The sequence below is a fragment of the Leuresthes tenuis genome, unplaced genomic scaffold (assembly GCF_036924035.1).
Source record: "Leuresthes tenuis unplaced genomic scaffold, fLeuTen1.0.hap1 SCAF_22, whole genome shotgun sequence".
Lineage (NCBI taxonomy): Eukaryota > Metazoa > Chordata > Actinopteri > Atheriniformes > Atherinopsidae > Leuresthes > Leuresthes tenuis.
The window spans coordinates 8270027-8291315 of NW_027325376.1; the positions used below are offsets into that span (position 1 = coordinate 8270027).

Consider the following 21289-nt stretch of genomic DNA (forward strand, 5'->3'; position numbering starts at 1 on the left):
ACTATATTCAGCAGTTCCCACTGGTGACCCCTCTATGTATCGAATACTATATAATGAGCCAGGAAAGGAGTGGGCAGAACACAGCGCAACTTTCCTCGAGTCCTTATCAGATCCTCCGTTTTTCCTCCATGCTTCTCTCTGTTCCTGCCATCACTGCTGTGTTTCATAGTCGACACCTTTGTGTGTTTTGCTGAGATTTACCTTTTCCCAGCAGACCTTGGGTTGTCTGTCAGTTAGTTTCCATTTTCTTACAGACGTTGAAAAGATAAAGTTTTCATTTTCTTCTACTGATTTCCGCTGCGTTGCATTTGTGTCCTGTTATGGACTTACAGTACAGTGAGACAGAAATGATCACTAAAGCTATTTATTTCCGGTCAGATCTTTCTGTCAGTTGCTATGTGAGCAGTGCTGGATTTGTATTGCTCCACCCTGGAAATGCTAAAGGTTTAAGACAGAGTTTGCAAACATGTTAGCTGCATCTTGGTGTATTACCTGCAGCTGTTGTGATATAAATCTACACATTTACATATATATTGTCATCTTACGTTGTATTTCTTCATCCACGCCGGTATCTTCTGCCACCTTAAGAAATATCTGCAAAATAAAAAAATAGTGTCTGAGTAACTGTGTCCCCCAAACCACTATCAAATAAAACTGCAACGTAAGAGATTGTACTGCTTTGAGCCAAACCCAAGAGTTGTAGAGAGATTAGTTGCAGAAGTCAGTGATACCTGTGAAGATTCTGTTTCAAACCACTTCTGGTTTGTCCATCTCGAGCTAAAACATTCACTCAAACACCTTCCAAGTGACCTCTTAAGCTTCATTTTTAATGGCAGGCCAGGTGTTAGAATGAACAAACCTCCCTATTTGTATGTATTTTCTATGAGACCATCTCTTTTTTTCCAAATCACGTACATCATTTGTGCATGTGCAGCCATGTTTTAACATTTGCCATTCAAAAATATACTCTATGAGGAGCCTCTTTTGGAGAAAAAAAAAGCGCAAAATACCTAAAATGGAGGTACTGAAAAAAAAGACTAAATGTTATTTTACGACAAACTTGCATAATACTTCCTTTCTACTGAATTCGGTTTACAGTATTATCTTTGAATAATCACTGAATATTTCACCCGCAGTCTATTTGGACTTCAAAAGAAAACATGGATGGGTGAAAAAAAACCTTGTCATGGTTGGATTTTAGAAATTCAAAAGGAATTATTCACATTGCCTGCAGGCTGTGAGTGTCTCATGCATGTCTGAGTTACATGAAGAGCATTTGCCAACAGTCACTAAGCTTTATGATCCAACACTAGTATGTCTGGCAAACAGAAAGCATGAGTCATTGGCTTAGGAAATATGAATCTGTGTTCTAAATACATATATAATGACGACAACAATGTTACAACTAGCAAATTTACTTCGTGAAAAATGGGTTGATACTTTTGGGTAAAAAATAACAACAAATCCAACATATCAGTTTCACTTATTAGCTAGAAAAGAAAGTCTTGCAACTGCAAGGAAAATACTACTTTTCTCAAATAAATATGTCATCATGCTGGTGCATCCTGGCAAATTAACAAAAAAATCTGTGACATCAACATGATGCAAGCGGCTGAAACATGCAATGTGTAAAACTTAAAGCCATTTTGACAAAAAAAACTTTGTAAATATATTACAGCAGCTGCAAAGTTGCTCTATAAGGTCACAACAGTATTGAACTTGACCACAAGAGGTCATTGAAAATACATTCAACCATAATAATTAGTTTGGCCTACAGTCAGTCATGGCTTTTATGGTAAACACAGAACTGAAAATCAATACGTGAATCCGAATATTGTTGAATTTATATCACATTTATAAACTGTGAAGATGTTTCTTACAGCAGAGTAGCATTATGATGCATGTTGAGAGATTTGCAAACCAGCTACATAACATAAAGTATGCTCTTTACAGTCCTTGGGAGGCAAAAAACGCTTAAAGGAGCAGTTGTAGGAAGAACAAAGGATCAAATGTTCCTAATCTATATGAAAGATGTTCTATCAAGAAACACTCCGTGTAGTTAAGACATGTGTTTTTCTATGTTTGCAGAAGGTCGTGAGAGTGTGCATGCGTCACCCCCATGTTGAGTTTACCTCTTCCAGCGTGGTGTCAGAGATGCCGTAGGTGGTCAGGCCGAGGTCATCCAGGGCTAGGTCAAGCTTTTGGAAGAGCGATGCAAAGGTCCCATCTCTGGCTCCACCATAGGGCAGTATGAATGTGATTTCCTGCCCAATGCTCTCCAAGAAGACCGCCTCAGGGACATGGCACCGCACAAGCTGAGTCACAGCTGTCAAATCTGCTTGAGGAATAGCCACAAAGTGACTCACAAAGCAGACTGCAGAAGGCAAAGTTTTGTAGGCATTGCTCATCGTTTTGATTAACTTGATTTTCAGAGTGCCACAGACAGACAGGGTATGCAAGAGGAGCCAGCGTTATTGACGACAAGGAATTACCGATTGTATGACACCAAATTTCAAACTCAGTGTAGATGTAAAATGATACAGGTTCACTTATCAAATCTTAAAAAAAAAACATTGTGTAGCATATTGGGATGACTGCACAACTAATGTGACATTTAAAGACACTGTAGCTCAGTAGACATAACTCCTCTGCCACATCCATCCTGAATCTGGGGCTTAGTGAGAATCAATCTGCACAGTGTTGCAGAACACAACACATCCATTATTGATCCAGAACCTCTCATACATAATTACTGAAGCTTAACAACCACTGGCTTGGTGCTTTATGAAGAAGTAAATGGATCTACTTTACACCTCAGACTGAATTATTTGGTAAAATGTGTATGTGTGAGTGTCCGTGTGTGTGTGTGTGTGTGTGTGTGTTGCAGTCTGCTTGATGTGAATTAATAAAGAATAATTTGCTCTCACGGGTAGAAATTTGATTACTTTTGTAAAATGCCCTAGTTTATTTCTAACTATCATATGTATAATCATTTTGAAGGAAGGAGGCAGGTTTAATTGAGCTTTATTTTGAGGGCATTGTAAGCAGCCACCTGAGAGTTTTCTTGTTTTGCAAGACTGATGGTGTTTATACAATCAAGACTAAGAAATATCAAAACCAATCAAATAACCAGTATCATATTATGTATTCCAGTTTAGCCATTTCTCTTAATTTCTGTATTCTGTATAATTGGAAAAGAAAGACTGAAATTAGATGCCTGGTCAGAATTATTTCAGAAAACAATAAAAATGTAAGTATACCTTCAGAAATAAATGGAAATTACACGTTTGTCTAAAGTTACTTAATAGCAATAAAAAGAAAAATTACTTTAATGAACAGATTGACACCAGGAATATAAAAATAAGATTTTTGGCCCAATTTTGATGAATTTATGAAAATTTCAGCATTCACATGACCCGAATCAACCAATGAATAATGGTCTTTCTGCACATAAAAAGAAAAAGAAGAAATTGACTGTTTCCAAACTCTTTCCAAACAGTGAAGACAAGAGAGATTTCTGAAAGCCTCAGAAAAATATGACGCAATGATTTCAAAGGTTGCAAGTCAGGCGCAGAAAATCTTGAAAGCCCTGGTTCAACAGTCTGGTAATGTTGTCAGGACATTCCTCAGTCATATGACTGTTTAGATGCTTCATGGAAGTGGAGCTAAGAAGCTTAGTGAATAAGTCTGCAGTGGTTGGTGTGGATTGTGGAAAAATCCACTATGCACAGCATCTAAAGGCCTTCAGGCTGAGTCTGACCTGGTACAGTTTGGATTGGTAGTTTCAGCCCCCACCATATGCTGCACGCTTAACTGAGTGGGCCTCTCTGAGCTCTATAAAAGCCAAGGAGAACACCATAATTCACTGTGCACCAGTTTGTTTATTGGTCGTGACACGAAGCCCACAAGGAACGTAACACATTACCCACATTTAAACATGGTGGAGTTTCTGTTATACTTGGAGCTTGGATCTATTCCAGCATGTGAGTCCATAACACCTGCAAGGACATATGTGAACTAAAACAGTGACTCACTGCAGCAGACTGAATGGACAGCTACGCCTTGATTCTACCTGAAGGATCACTACAGCTGCTATTCATTGGGAGAAACTGAGAACTGTCCCTATGAATGCTTCTTGTGAACAATAACTACAAATGTTGGGTGAAATAGTCTGTTAGATGCGTTATGTCTATCAGCTGAAAAGAAGCAAAGCTGTGGACAATTATCAGCTGAAAAGATGACATGAGAAGATGACTCTTCTGCTTCACTTAATGGATATCCTACCACTGAGATTTGGATCTTTCTATGTATTATGTGTTGGTGTCAAATTACAATTACTTCTAATTTTTTATGTATTTTATCCATCTGTTCATTGAGACCATAAAGCAAACTAGTTGAAGAAAACAAAAGAAATGTCCTGCATTTTCAGCACAGGTGAATTATGTGTTTTGGCAGAAGATTCACCAGTTAGGTGTTTGTTCTTTAGAAAATATGTGAACAAAACCTCAGTATGTCTTGGCTTTACGTTCTGCTTATCATAAAATCTGTTTGACAGAGGTTTGTACCTGTTGGATCAGAGTTGTCCCAGGTCCCGCTGCCGATGCCGTCATCTGGGCTGCTTCTGGAAGGACAGTCTGTCTCCTGTTAATCAGAATTGGATTAGAAAGACTTTATTGTGCCTTTCCACTTAGAATGATAAACAGTGCCTCCTTGACAACTCTTGTCGAAAATTAATCACTTAAAAAGCACCCACAAGTTTATATTAAATTGCTCTAAATAAAGCTGCATGCATGCATAAATCGAAAATGGTAATGTGGTCAACCTGCGATGGAAACTGTGGCCATCGTCTAATTTAATACAGACGATTGAGGGTTACAGTTTATTCTCAATAGCGATTGAATAAACATTCCTACATTTTTAGAAAACATTTTGGTATTTTTTTACTCAGCCTCTGCCTCCAAGGTCAGCTTGCAAAAGTTTCAGTCAAGGAAGAAGCAACAACTTTTCCATGCCGATAAATATATTAGCGTTTTTCTTTATTTAAAAACAAATTACTCCACTCACCTCGAAGAGCCTTTAGACTAATGGTAATAGCTCTAGTCCTGCTGGCATAAGTACATCTTGTTCATTTGCTTCAATTGATTAAAACTAAGTGTGTGGAGCATCATTGGCAAGTAAAATAAAGAATTAGCCCTTCCCCAGGTGACAATTAGTATCATCCAGAACGTAGCCGCGTTTGCCAATTCTCATGCTGGGAGAGACTAAACACAGATCACTACAGAGGATGGTGGCAAGAGAGAAAGGGAGCACTCTGGAAAGTCAGACAGAACAACACTGGCTTTGCAGAGATAACAGAAGTGAAAGTTGGGGCTGATCAAACACTGAAAGGGCACGAGTCCGAACCTCAAGCGGTGGGTGATACTGTCTCAAATGAATGTGTTGTGTTGTATGATGTGCCTTAGATGTATTAAATCATTTTAGCCCAAACATCATGGGTACACAGAGTCAAAAGTCACCAAACAGTGCTTTGTAATTAACATTTCTTAACTGGGCAACCGAAAGTATCCGTTTGTTGATTCGACACCGCCCAGAAAAACAAGCAACTGTAGTTTGTGTTTACCATCCATTCATACAATTCACATGTTGTGCACCAGGACAAGCAATTAGCAACTTAACCACAGATAACATGCTCAAACATCTTTTTGATTTGCTTTATTTTGTTTCGTTTATGAGCTCCTGGCTGGGAAAATTAGATATTTACAAGTCACCGTCATCTCCTCCTCTGCCCTATCGGAAAGCCTCTCGTTCTCAAGAGAACGCTCCCCCCATGAGAAAGCTCTCCCTCATTCTGAAATAATTACAAACTGCTGGAGTCATGATGAGTGCAAAGCTAATCCTGAATTCCTAAGATTAAGAATTAAATGACTGCAAATGATTGTGCCGGATCCACTTTAAAAGCAAGCAAGGACCCTGTAACCACAGATGCTTACTGTTTTCCCCTCTTTGGCCTGACTGCATATGATACCAGTCCGTTGAGATGTCATCTTCTCATTCCCTCCTCTGACCAGAGTTAGGTAGTAGCCGCTGCCAAAAGATTTTTTCAGGAACAATGAGGAGCCACAGCAGCGCATCTTGCCGTGGGAGATGATTGCAATGCGGTCACCTAAGATGTCTGCCTCATCCATATGGTGCGTAGACAAAATGATGGTGCGACCTGAGGAGGAACAGAGACATGGTGGCTGAAGAGTACAAAATTAACATCAAAACTGAACCGTTAAAGTAGATTTAAAGAAAACAAAGTCAATCTGAAGCATTTATCTCTTCTGACCTTGTTTATCCCAACAAGTGTAAGACTCACACAGACTTGTTGAAATTAGGCTGATATCTCAGTCTGTGACTGCATGTCAGTCACTTATCTTCTGAGTGCTGATTCCACTGTGTCTCTTACTTATGCTTATCAGCATGGCAACAAAGAAAGAGTATGTGGGTGTGAATTTGTGACAAAATGAAAATGATGATGAAGGACATCCAGAGCCTGCTTTTCAGCATTTCTCAAGATTTTATTCCAACTCTTGCTTTTGTTTTCAGAGTCCTTTGATCCAAAAGGCCTCAAACTGAACGCAATTGCAATGACAAATACAGCTTGAATTGCAAGATTATTCACAGGTGTTCTAATCTTTTTATATCATGCTGTATCAGATTACACGTATTAATTATCACATACCCCAGAAAGCAGGCGAAAAAAAGCCTTGATCTGTAATGAAGTCACAGCATGGTCATGTCTCTGCAGTCTGCATGAAAGCAGTGGATTGGGGATGTTTGATCCTTTCATAACTAGAAAGCATTTAACCTGTTACCTCTCTCTTACACTGACAGAAACGTGCTGAGGAGTCAGTAACTTTAAAAAGACTATGTTTTCTCAAGTGAATAATTACTATCTTCAGATAGAAAAGCTACGAGACTAAATAAAGGTTAATCACAGAGGTATTTTCCACCCATGCTTGTGGCAGTCGGTGCTGCTTTTTCCTGTAGTACCTCTGTCTATCTCTACATCTGCAAGATAGCGCACCAAATTATGTGCAAGCATGAGTTTTAGCCCTTTCTTCCCTGCATTTGTGGGTGTCTATACTGCAAAGGGTCAGGTGCTGTGCTGAGCGTGGCTGTTTTTGCACAGAGTTAAATCTGTATCCTCAAAGGTCACATTATCCAAGGGACAAGGACACACTCAGAGGTCATTAACAGCGGCCGGATACAGCCATTTTGCTTGACCAACTATTTCCTCTCTCTCCCCTTTCCACACGTATGCCCTGCAACCAGCTGAGCTGCTAAATCCATCCCGTCTCAGTTAAGTATTGCTGCCTTATGCTAAGCCTAGGAAGTGTGGATCCTTCTCTTTATGAACTCAAATGAAACGCTCAGGTCGTATGAATGCCCACAACTCAGTCAATTTAACATACAGGGGGAAAACGTTATGCCTTTAAAGGGGGAGGGTTGAGGAGATTGCTTGAGGTTTAGTTTGACTGCACAAGCTCATTTTGCATGGGGTGATCAAACTTGAGATGATTTTCTTGAAGTTGTATGGAAAAATAACTTCAAAAAGCACTGAATCAACTGTGAGTTGGAAGAAAAAATAAATGTGTTTGGACTGCACATGGCCCACATAGGTATTCTGATTTATAGTGTGTTGTGGCGCATTACAGCACAAAGTAATATATCAAATGGAGTTGGGTGTGTTCAGGTAAATTGCAAGTACTCGCAATGCGTACAGCAAAGTGGAGCCAGAAAACTGGGTTCTGCTATTTAGCTCCATTCCCTCTAAATCAAGTTGATAGAAATGGATTTCACAGTGGATGAGAAAGGCTAGACAGATATTATGAACATCAGCAGTACGATGAATTATTGCACCAAACTGCATTAACTGCTGTTAGTGGCAATCAATTCAAATCAATACATTTCTAAATTATCCTGACATCATTTATGACCTGTCAACTGAGTTATAACAAACAGATGGCCTTGTGTTCACTGGAAAATTTGAGGAAAATGTTTAAAAATAACGCTCGGACGTGGTCAGTTTACTTGCACAGTTGAAAAGTCTGACGTGTGGTTGTTGTGAAAAGTTTATGACTATTTGCTGAAGGTACAATGATACAAAATACTTATGAGGCATCCATACAAAAAAAAATAAAATATATATATATATATATATACACATATACACATATTTTTTCCAAGCCAGTCTCATTGCATACATTTCTCTCAAAAGGTATTTATCAATCTTTAAAAAACACATTTCATCACTAACAAAAACTATACAACAGATTATATTCACATGAGTGTAAATATATCTTTAGTGAATGCATTTTTATCATTTTAACAATAACACCAATTCAGAATCCTTACCGTAATATTTCCATTTCAAATGCCTACATAGCTGCTGATGCAAGTAGCCAGAATGAAAAAATTCAGTCAGTCTTGTTCATACATGTAAAAATTCCATATTTATGTGGTTGTAAAGGACTAAGGAAGGATGAATAAAACATTTTGAAGAGCCATGTATGTCAGTGCTCCGGGAAATGCTCGAAGACTGGAAAAGTTATCAATTCCAATCAATAAATCAAGTGACATAAGATAATGCAAAGCACAGCAAAACCACACAATGCTGAAGGCACAAGGCTAAATGTGTAGCATCCATTATACTAATGTCATCCTTGAGGGCTCTTACATATTAAAAAAATGAGTGTGTGGGAATCTGACAGCAATCTGCCTGCAATGGGTGATAAAGAAATGAAGAAATAAAAAAATATATCATAATTTACAATTTTATACTTGACCTCCTACTGTAATTTTACAATAAGATACGACAGCAGAGGCAAAAATCAAACAACAACATGTCATTTTAGTATTTTTAGTAAGACCCACTAATCATGACGAGAAAGACAATGTTGAGCCTTCTTTAACATGCACTGAGGAATTACTGTCAGCAGCAACATAATGCAACATAATGCACACTATGTTCCTGCTACAATGGAAGTTGAGCAATTTTAAGGCAGCTTGTGAAGTGCCACCAAACAAATAAGCTCCTACTCAGTTTAATCAAAACTACACCCACTTGGGGGTGTGCGGTCAACCTGTCTGTGTGAAAACCAGCACATTTAATTAGCTGTGAGGAACTGCTGTATTAAGTCCAAGTTCAGCCTTCAGCTTTTTTCATACAAATAGACTGCCTGCAGTTTTTTCTTTTTTTTTCTTTGCTTAATGACAATCCTTAGTAAGACTGCGGCTCAAAAGACTGGAGTCATTCCACCAGCCAGAATGTGGGGGTTCTCATTATAACAGAGTTATCTGCAGCTCCCAATTGAAGTGAAAAGACTTGATTAGAGAGAAGAGAGCACTAATGACACAGTGAGGGCAGAATGTCACATAGTGCACATTAAACATTTAGACATCTGTTGTGAAAATGTGCTACTATAATGTGCATGTCCTGCTTAAAGCCATTTTGGCAACCACAACATTTATACAAGGGTAGAGAGTGACAGGGCAACTAATTTGGCCTACAATTAGGGACTCCGTCAGTAAAAGCTACTTGTCTCCGCTTGCATTTCGATTTGTTTATGTACAGTTCACATTAACTCCCATCAACAATTGAGTGTCACTTACAGCAAGAGTAGAAGCAAAATGCAAAGCCTGCTCTGGATGTCATTGTGATTTCATTGTGTTAAAAGTTCTCTTATTTGATACATGTCAGCCTTGCCAGTTAAAAGTTTACCTTGAGCCTGGATCAGGTTTGGAAAGTTTCTCAGTTTGAAGCAGATCAAACATGCTCTGAACACTCAAGTCAATTCTACAAATACAAAGGGCTTCAAAGCCTTCCGTGGAGCCAAGGATTTTAACACTGAACCCATACCTTGTTTGTACTTTAATAGCAGTTCCCAGATACCCCTGCGGGCATAGGGGTCCACTCCTGCTGTAGGTTCATCTAAGATGACGATTTTTGAACCACCGACAAATGCTATAGCTACAGACAGCTTCCTCTGCATGCCACCTGCAACACAGAACAGAGAACAATAGATATGTTGTGATTATACAAAGTGCAACTGACATCTTTGTGTTGGCTAATAGACAGATCTGTCTTTAGTCTTTGTGAAATCCTAAAAATCTACTTGTCAGCATCAGGTTAATATGTGCACAATATCAGGAAGTGATTATGGAATAAATATGTCAAGACGTTTTTTTTTTTCCATGTTTTATTGCCTTCTGCAAACTGTGAAATGATTGATGGCCGGGACGTAGATACACCTTCCTACCATAATTCCAGTCTCCACTCTCTATGCAAGCTCTTCAAAATGCATCCAATGTAGTGCTAATGTAGTGGAAATGTCAGCATAGATCAACCTTGAAAGTCATATTTCAGTGATTTTGCTCACAAGCAATCCGTGACTAGGGACATTTATCAAGTAGGACTTGCTTATGCCCCCCAGACAATGAATTACAACCTGTGACACACAGGTGCAGTGAATGTTTGAGACAGCTGCATGCACATGATGGTGGAGGAAAAGCATAACCTGAACACCGAGGATAATCTACAGATAATATTTCTTTCTTTCATGTCGTAAAACCTCAAACTCATGCGAACATTAACAACAAAATGCCTAATGTCAATCAGGCCCAAAGAGATCTTCAATATGTCAACATACACACACTCACCTGACAAGTTCTTTGCAAGTTCCTTCCTCTTGTGTGGCAAACCAACATCTTGAATAATCTGGTCCGTCTCAGACTTAACTTCGCTGCGGCTGCGTCCTTTCAGGCGGGCGTAGAAGTAAATGTGCTCCTCCACAGTCAGCCTACAAAGGTGGAAACAATATCTAAAACCAGTTTGACGAAAAATTCAGGTGGCATGAGAGAAATCAAAAAGGAAAACATTTAATCCTTTCCAAGTGTTTGAGATACCCAAAGTGTAATGTTTAATAATTCTATCAAGACTATCCATGACCATCATAATTAAGCTCCCCTGAACAAAAGTGCAGTCTTTAATTATATCCGAATGTCTGAAATGGTTCAAAGCTGAGGATTTCACATGTCGTAACGCCAACCTCTGTGTTTGCATGAATATTTTAACCCTACTGAAAATAGATGCATTCACTGTCTGGAATGGATATAAATGGAAGTAATTTGCAGATACTCAGATGTAATTATGATGTAAGACTCAAGTCAAATTTCAGGTAATCGGTATGTGGAGAAAGAGAAATAGAGGCGAAATAAAAGAAAAAAGAAAAGAATAATGATGTGGAATGGCGCTATTTGGAGAATCTAGCGGAGTGGGTGAATAAAGATGATTTCATTTTTAAGAGGAAAAAAGTGGAAGGAATAAAGGTGTGTTGCTGAGAAGCCAATACTGAGCCCTAATTATGTATAAGATTAAAATCCGGTGATATGACCCCCCCCATTCCTCTGGCTTCTTAATTCTTAGAAATTCACTCACTCATTGAATAAGACATTATGCTGTGGACACATTCCCAAGTACTTCCGGATGTTGTCAATGTCAGTACGAATATCATATCCGTTGATGAGGGCAGTTCCTGATGTAGGTGGGAACAGTCCTGTCAGAATTGACCTGCAAGGAAAAAAAAGGGGGGAAAAAAGGAAGAATTACCCAACAGATATCAAAATAATTGACAGCTGCCTTTATCTTTATCATTGAGAAAATTACTGAAAAATGATTTTAAAAAAGATATGACAACAACCTGGGTCGTTTGTTGGATTATAGCTATAGAAGCTGCTCTGAATGCAGCAACACCATTGTGCTAATACACAGGGTCCCTACATAAGTTCCATAGCAAAATGCTAAACTTTTCCACACTCAAAGGTGTTGAGTACATATTTGACATCACAGCACTCATATCTACCTTCTATGTATGCCATAAAAGTTGCCAACTTACGGTGGCCCAGAGGTGAAAAAAAGGAGGAAAAATCTATTGTTGTTTCTGTTTGAATGTTGTGATGTTAAAACGTTTGTTTCAATGTTGAGATTTGCTATCAGTTTTTGTGTTTCTGAGGCATGTTCCTTACATTTAGCCTTTTCCTTTGAGTTGGGTTAGCTGAAATATTTAAGTTTGTGTTTGTTTTGCCAGTGTATTTTGCACTTCTGTCTCACTGTACTGAGTATTTGTCAAGAGATGACCGCTGTAATTACTGTAGCTTCTGCAGAAACGCAGCAGGACACCAAAACTGGGTGTTTTTCAAAGCTTCATCGCTTTATTCACAGAGAAAGGGACAAATAATGACATCTCTGCACAACGAGAAGGCAGAGCTCCATGTGCTACTTCTGCCACTGTCCCTTCTATCGACTAAATCAACTATTTTCTTCCATGTGTTTCATGCACTGAAAACAATCATAAAATATAATAATAGTAATTTTACTACATAATTAAATCAGCTTGATATCTGGTTATTTGTAATGTTGTCTTTATTGCAACAGACTTGGTTGCAAATGAACAGATTTTGCAGTAATACACGTGGGAAGAGCTGAAACCCTGATAAAAATAGTTTAATTCCTCCCTGAACACAGACTTATTTTTTCTGTGAACTCATAAACAACTTCAGTTGTTACACTACATCTCACAGATAGGGAGGTATTGTGCTCTGGAAATGCATCAACACATAGCTGTAGGTGTGTGACAGAGTCTTTTCTCTGCCCCTTTCTTACTGTGCTCGGTTATGTTTCGTTCCAGCTGCTCAGAGTGGATGTCTTCCCCACAGCCCTTAGTCTTGCATGGCTTGCTCGCTCTGTCGCTTATACTTTCTGGGCCACTGGGTTTCATTTATTTGCTGTCATCCTAAACCCCCACCAACCTTTTACCAATTTTTCAAGCAGCAATTAGATAACTCCCACTATCAGCACAGCAGCTGACTCTGTCTGATAAATGTCCTCTCAGAAGATGTCACTCTTTGAAAGCAGTGACCACAAAATTAATGCAGCTACAGTACAGTCGACAGGGTGCACAATTTTGGATAGCCAGACCCTGCAAAAGTACATAAACACTGAGCTGGTAAATGTCAATACATGGGACAAATGGAGAATATAGCTTACATTGTGGTTGTTTTGCCTGCTCCATTGTGGCCTAGAAAGGATGTGATCTGATTCTCGAAGAAGTCCACACTCAATCCGTCCACGGCAAGCTTCTTCCCAGTCTTGTAGACTTTGACAAGATTGCGAATTGAGACCCCCGCTTTCATATCAGGTGGTGGTTTCTCCAGATATTCTTCAGAAAAAGATTTATTAGCAGTGAAACAGACACAGATTAATACATTCTGAAGAGCCAAGCCATAATTCATACACACCAGTACAAAATGATCACATTAAACTTCAGCATAATAGAACTGTTGACAGTAAAAATCATGTTTACAACAATTATTATTTCACTAAAGCAGGTCTTTTTAGAATATTTTAGATCTATGCAAAATCATACCACACCAAATACTAATTATGATAAATAATTCATATATTAATGGAAACAGTCCTGAAAGACAAAAATAACAAACCACAGTTCATTACCCAGGGTGTTAATTTGGAAAACTCTCTTTTTATCAAGTTCCTGAGTTGAAACACCTTTTCCCCCCAAAGCACCAAGCTCTATTATCGCCAGATGTGACAAATAAGGTGCTAATGTTTGTTTGCGACCCTTCTCAATTCACTTACACCTCTGATGAGAGCTGTGCTCCCTCAAGAACGTAAACAAGTTGTTGGAAATCTAACAAATGCATAATAACTGGTTGGGAAGTTACACAGAGAAGGTGAGAACTTGAGATTGAATCGCAATTTACCGTCAAGTACACCGGAATCTTTTAGCAAAGCGGGGTTATCTTCAGTCACCGATGATGTCCCACACCAATAAGATGAAGTGAAAGGGAAGTACCACGGCTTGGGAATTCCATATTGACCTGTAATCAATTGCAGAGAATATCATTCACATTTTCATACTGGCTTCTTCAAGGGAATACAGTACTTCACAGTATAGTCTTCTCTCCTCCCTGTCACAAATCCTATGATCTTTTAAAAGGGAGCATGAGAAAAGTACAGAAACTGTATGGTTTGAATAGAAACATTTGCCACGGATATATGCAAGAGTTTTAAATCACAATGCTATTTTAGCATCTCTCTCAATCAATACCTTTACATTATTTAAAACGCAGCATCACTGAAAACATTCTTGGGACAACAAAGTTACATGATATTGAAGTAATATTATGATTCTAATGAATCTGCTTGAAATTAGTACCTGGAAAGACGTTTTCTATGTACCAGGTGAATATCCAATACAAGGTAGCATCGACCAGCATCATGATGATGGACAGGATAAAGGTGTAGCGTTCGCCCTCTTCTGGGCTCGTGCCAATGTTGTGCCACTGAATACCAAAGCCTTGCTCCTCATACTTGGAAAGATTCTCACAGCCATAACCGAAGGCCACACATGACAACAAACTCTGGGAATGAAGGATGTGCAAAGTACATACATTAAGTATAAAAAGAGTAGTTCATAAATCCTCTCTGCAAAAAAAGCTCAGACCACTTTCTCTGTCTGCATGCTAAAGATGCAGTTGGAGTGGGCAGCTGGTTGTGTTAGCATATCGCAAAGACTGGAATGGCAGAGAAACAGCTAAGACTGGATCTGGACTCTTGAATGTTTGCCTGACGAGTCGTCCCAGCCAAGACAGCTGGCTCAAACAAACACCATAAAACAGTACATTCCAGTTTTGCACATTAGTTTCTGAATGAAATTGAGAGATAACATATTATTAAGAGGGCTTTACTGGGGCTGCTGCACTCGATTCTCTTGCCCTTGTGCAGAGCCAGACCAGCTGTGGTGCCAAATGTGGCCTTTTTTATGAGCCAAGTTGTTGGCTTAAGACAGATATTGCATTTATAATAATGAGAACTGTATCAGTCTCATCTAATTCATGACAGAAACTCAGTTGACAGAAACAACTTTTGAACCCGATGGCCTCAAAGATCATTTTCTTATACTTCCATCTAATCTGTAAAAATAGCTCAGCAGTAATTACAAAATTGAGGTGATGTCATGAGATACCGTCACCTCGCAGATTAGCTGTACACTGGAATGCATCTGCTGCAAACAAAGATTTGTTGGATCCGCCTACAGTAGGAAGCTGCAAATGATGCTTTGCCCACGAGACATCATCTGCCATGGCCTCTCATTCCGCATCACCATGTTGCCTGCCAGCTGTTTCATCACACCTCATTTGCTCACAGCATTTATACTCCAACAGAAGTGTTTGCTGAAGCTTGGGAGACGAATCATCATGAATAACCGATGTTACACAACCACACAGAGAAGGTCTGCAGCGACGCCAAACCCCTAGCCTGGCTGCGGAGACTGCTGGCAACTTCCTCTGCTGTCCTCAACTGCCAATCAGTCACTAGATGAGGGTTGACAGTAGGGCCAGTGGGCGCCCATCCTTGACCTCTGTATGAACAACGGACAAAACAACAGGAGCCAATCCTTTGGCTGTTGAGAAAAGGGCATGCGTTGGGAGGCAGACAAAACAAGCCTCTACTATTGAACACATGTCAAACCGTGGATTCAGACATCATTCAATTGGCCGTGGACAAAAAACATTGTTAAGAGGAAGAGTAACCAAGGTTGCTGCTCTTTTTATCCAGGATATTTTTGACAAGTACAGCTAGAATGACAGGCAAGGATCACAGCAGAGAGCAATTCGTGTCAAGATGTTTGCTCTGAAAACTGGAACACCCAACCTTACACTAATATCTTGAAAAACAAAACAAAAAGAAGAGTCAAGAGCTGCAATAATCGAGCCATTAATAAACTGACTGAAAACTGTCAACTAATGGCATATTTTCACAGAGAAATACTAAACATTGCCTTGTTTTATCTTGTCAAATATAAGAATGAGCAGTTTGAATATATTTGAGCTTTGAGCTGTTTGTCACACATAAAAAGCAAGCTGATGACATCATCTCCAGCAAATTACACAGCCATTTGGGAAAATATCAGCAGGCAGTGTTACAGCTGGATGGTTAAAGCAGACACAGATTTTGTTGTATGTCATTTCTCTTTCGGCTCACTCCGCCTCTGCTTCTGCACTACCTGCTACTGAATAAATGCTAAAATAACCCCTACTCCCTGTAATTGATAATAAAAATAACCTTTAGTTGAAGCCCTAAAGGAGGCCATCGAGTCTCCTGTATATTCTAATGAATGTCAGAGGAGTCACATAACTGCTGCTAGATGTTGTAGAAGCCCAGATCAATTAACTGATTTACCCAAAGGAGAACCTGACAGGCTCTATATCATTTTTGGGGGAATTGGAATTTTTTTTAGATTTGACTGGTTAATTGAAAACCTCTGGTTTTCTAGCACAAAAGGACTGTGAACGCTCTCTTGTTTCTCTTTCATTAAAAGAAAAAAAAGTGGGGAAAAAAAATCATAGTCCAGTCAAAAGTGTTCCAAGTTTTTAGAGAAACCCACAGTACTCTGCCTCTAGCTCCCGTGGCATGCAGTCAAAAACTGTCCTTATAAATTTAGGTAATCTTTTGAAATTCTGTTCTGATTAAAAATTTCATTATCAAGGACAGCGTGGGGGAGGATCTGTATGCCTTGGCACGGCGTGGTTTCATCCAGGCTGGGAGCAAGAGAGAAAAAGCACAGAGACACACTCGTCTCTGATAAAGTGTAGGGATGAACTGAATAGTGGTTTGGTCAGAGGAACATTGCTCATGCTAATTAGAGGGCTAGAGGGCTATCCATCTAGCTTGAGCAGGAGAGAAAAATCTCAGCGCCATGGGGAGGGCCTCGCAATGGCACTTTGTGGAGAGATTAAATAAGGTTTTTTACTGTGTTTTATATGTGAAATGCCAACTGAACCAGCATGCAGTCAGTAAAAGTCAACTGCCTGAAAAGTTTTCCCGAGAGAGGAACTATTTTGGAGGGGCAACTCAAAGGCATGCAATTCCAGATGATATTCTGGCGTAGCTTTTCAGCAAAAACAAGTGTGTGAAGATGAAAGCTGAACACAGGAGTGACTTCTGTCAGCAACCAGTGGAAGGTAGTATTCCAAATTGAAATAGTGGCAAGGTACCATGAGAATGGTCACACACACACACACACACCTGACACCACGTTGTTGAAGTTGAGATAAAAGAAAACAGACCTGATTAAAATTCCTGCACACACCAACAATGAAGATTCAAGATTTGGTGTGCTTTTGTCAGCAAGAGACAGCGTGAGGACAAATGATACCAGCAGCACTATAAAGGTCACACAGGAAGGCAACAATGAAAGTTGAGCAGTGGTACACTATTTATCTTTATCCCTTAGAGATTACGAGAAATTCGAAAAACTTCCACGGGGCGCATATCTTGTACTGTGTTCTCACTTGAGTTTTAATAAAGTTCTTCACATTCAATACCCTAAAAACAATTCCAACCAGCGATCTTGTCATTTTAAAGTCAGTGGAACCCCTTAATTCATTTGTAAGGGTCACACCTCACATGTTATTATCTGGCGGCTTGCACAGGCAATAACAAATCTTAAACAGATTAGAGCTGAACTCACTTCCTTCCATAATAAGCACCCAAGACATCAGTCTGGTGCCTGTTTAGATTTAGATGGAACATGTAATGGATAAGGAGCAGAAAGCTGTGACGGACAAAGTGTTATTAAAGTGGAAAAAAACACAACCTTGGAATATAACTGAGATTAAAAGTCGGCACTCGCATATTGTAGCAACAGGGGGAAACATGAAAAACCATGTCAGAGCTAAAGATGGACTTACCACAGCAACCTTGGCCCCAAAACCCATGACGTCCCTCCAGGCATAGCAGAGGGTGTGTGGCAGGTAGAGGAGAAAGTAGATGAGGCCACCACATGCTGCTGCTAAGTTAGCCTTGGAGAAGAAGACGCTAATGAAGAAGCACTGAGAGATGGTGGCCAGGCAAAAAACCAGCAGGAAGACGAAGACTACAGAGGGGTCACTGTATTGCAGGATTTTGCCGTACTGTGTGCGAAGAATAAAGGAAGGAAAAAGACAAAGTTAATTAAAAAAAAACAAAAAAAACACGTTTTTTAAGGTGGAGGAGGTCAAAAAGGGAGATTCAGAGAATGTGATTATCGTGGCTGATTTTATTCTTTTTTTAAAGACACACGACGGAGTTAGCCTGGGGATCAGATGAAAACTGAAAGGTTCAGACCAACTCGGTTTTGTGCATTTGTATGGCGATGTTAGGCCAGGTAGAGTAAAATATGTTAGTGGTTAAAACATATTACATAGTTACACATTCTATCATGGACTGATATTCATCTATATTAACTTGCAGTCCTTAAACTGGCCACTCTTTTACTCTACCTGCCTGACAAAGGACCCTCCACTAATTTCAGAGAGCAACTTGTGTCGTAAATTATTCTATTTTGTAAAGTTCAAAGGCCTAAGTTCTTTGTTATTTCAAACTGAGTTCTTATGATTTCATGAAGCTAAAACTCTCCAAAAGTTGTGTTGGGTCCTTTTTGAGCCACTGCTAAATCATTATCAAATCACCTTGAGTATAAGAGTAAGCAGGACAGCGCTGACAGCCAGTGGCAACACACTGGACACGGCCCAGCTCAGCCAATAGATGGAGTTTTTCAGGCCCATGATCCTCACAGTCTCCTTCAGCCTAGCTTCTTTTTCAGCGACAATGCCCTTAACAATCATGGCCACTGAGTAGATCCAGGCTAAAGTCATGTACAAGGGGAGAGAGCTTGCCAGCGTGCGGAGGAACCTGAAAGGTGGAAGAGCCAGACCAGAAAAGACGATGACCTCATTGACACCTGTTGCTAACATCTGATCTGTATCTGGATACGTGATCAGAAATATTTGTTTGTTGATAAGCCTTTGCAAATATGTCACATGTGAATGCATCTCCATTATTTTGTTTCTTCCGGTATTAGAATAAGATCAGAAAAAAAAAATCAAAATTACATAACTGTTATGAGAGGTTGAAGTGAGCTCATCAGTTAGCGGAAACAAAAAGGATTGTTTGGCAATGTTTCACGTGTAATATTTGTCAAACCTCTATGTAGTGAAGTAATTCATTTTTTTCATTGATTTTATGTTCAGACTTTCAGTTTCATTAATGATGAAAGAAGAACTGAACAAAAAAAAAAGCACTTCTTGGGGGAAAGTACGTCTAGTGATAGTGGGCCTCAGATTCTAAGAAGTGTTGTATGGAAAGGTCAGTGCAAGAGACTCATAAGTTGTTAGACCTGTGTGTGTGTGTGTGTCAGGGGGGCGGTCAGGCGACAGTCTATCACACAAATGTCACAGAAAGTTCCCTTTCACACGTTTTGTCTTTGAAGCTTGCATCGAATGTTCTGCTTCCGATACAGCATGCAATCAAGGTGTCAAGGTTTCCATTACAGGCTCTTGTTAGTTTTGCCAGTAGAGGGGTCACATGTAGCATTTTGTCTGTCTAGACTGAACATGTAAGGACAAAAAAACTGTCCCAGGTTTACTGCTTGTTGGATCATAATACTGGTATTTCCATCTGTGTTCATCTTGAAGTTAGAAACTGAACTCTGATTAAACAACTTAATCGATACATTTGCTAAATGTTAAGTTACAAGAGCAAATATTTCAAAGGTGGTTCCATGATGTTAAAACAAGAGCATAGTGCTTGGAATAGTTTAGTAATAGTATTCTGTCAAGACGACTTGATGTGGGAGCCATCTGTGGGAACAGTGTTAATAAATCTGCATAGATGCCAAACGGTAAATGCATTATCTTTGTTATTCTATATGTCATGATGGAAGAGAAAACAAGTGTAAAATGACACAGTACTCAGGTGCAGATGACAAAACTGGTTGTTGTCAGACATAATCCAGATCCAGCCTTATGATAATCACCATTTGATTTGCCATTATTATTAATGTACAAAAAATGGCTGTGAAATTATCATTTAGAATAGGCCTGTGATCTGAATGCACATGCGGCTTGCCTGCTCCTCTTAGGCACTCGACTAACTCAATTTATTGTTATTAATGTTTACGAACTGTTGATGGCGTGCAAACACATTAGGCTGATGGGAAATTACATTTCACCCAGCTGTTCAAATATCACTTTTTATTTACCAGCCACATTTTCCAATTAAACTGCAGAAATTGATTAGCCCAATCTACAATAACCATAATTTCTATTTCATTAAGTATGCCTGCAAAACAAGGAGTTGTTAAAGGATGTGCTCTGCCTAACGGTGACCAATAATAATGCTGCTATGCTATTTGTCACCAAAGATTTATTTTGGTTGGCTACTGCTTGTTCCTTAAGCAAAAAGTCAATCCATTAGATAGGCAGGGTCACTATATGTCACCAAACCATTAACTTTACAGATAAATAAAACAAGAACTATTTAAACTATTTAAACACGTAAAGACATTAACTTAAGTAGAAACATTTAATACATATACTGCACCAAGCAACAGTAAAATGTACAAGTATGTTTTTCCATGTTTCCAAAATGTAATAGAAATGTCACTATAAAGGCACAGAAATTACAAGATGGTAACAATATTCACTCCCTGTTTTCTAAAGGTGACATGATGCAAAGATGATACCGTACCATATGTTTTTAAGCCAAACCCTAACCAGTGGCAAAGTTGAAAAGTGTTGTTGACAGTCTTGGTTCAGATGGGACATAGACTGGAGTTAATGGTGCAATTCAACCTCTCACCTCCTCCTAACCTCTCATTAAAGTTCTGAACATTGAATAGTTGTGTAATATCACACGTGTGACAGTTTCAAGTCATGCAATACAGAGACTTGTTTTTTCTGCCCAGTAAGAGCTGTGATTTTCACGATTTTTGAGCCTTTCTCGTGAAACTCCTCATTTTTGTGATGTGGAGGATTTCTGGTGTAAGACTGTATTATGTGCACATGGCATCTGTTAAAGTTCATATTCATAAAGTTCACCTTTCAGCATACTATACAGAATATCTTCATAAATACATCTAGTCAATATAAATGGAGAGAGGGCCTATGGGATTTTTTTCTCTGTAATTTTTCTTTCTTGCTAAATATGTAACAGCAAAAACAGTTGTGCTTCTCTATCCACTTGTATGTTCCAGTCAGTCTTGGCAATGTATGTATTACAGCAGTGCAGTATAGGAAATATTCATTTCAGGCCCGCAAAAAGTATTTAATCCCGCACACCGCGGCCTCTCAGTCAACATGAGGTCTTTCTTATGCACTCTCCCACTTGAGGTTATTACCAAGC

At 39.2% G+C, this 21289-nt stretch overlaps 1 protein-coding gene across 1 annotated transcript in view; it reads right to left on the reverse strand.

Moving 5' to 3' along the window:
- Positions 1-21289, reverse strand: part of LOC140281484 (phospholipid-transporting ATPase ABCA1-like) — a 152340-nt gene that overhangs the window by 85508 nt on the left and 45543 nt on the right. The window contains exons 16-26 of the mRNA XM_072375916.1: positions 17818-18039; positions 14280-14484; positions 13825-13941; positions 13091-13262; positions 11483-11614; positions 10705-10844; positions 9905-10042; positions 5991-6214; positions 4566-4641; positions 2133-2335; positions 546-594 (exon numbers count right to left, since the gene is read on the reverse strand). Of these exons, the coding sequence (XP_072232017.1) occupies positions 546-594; positions 2133-2335; positions 4566-4641; positions 5991-6214; positions 9905-10042; positions 10705-10844; positions 11483-11614; positions 13091-13262; positions 13825-13941; positions 14280-14484; positions 17818-18039 (1678 nt within the window). The remainder of the gene's footprint in view (positions 1-545; positions 595-2132; positions 2336-4565; positions 4642-5990; positions 6215-9904; positions 10043-10704; positions 10845-11482; positions 11615-13090; positions 13263-13824; positions 13942-14279; positions 14485-17817; positions 18040-21289) is intronic.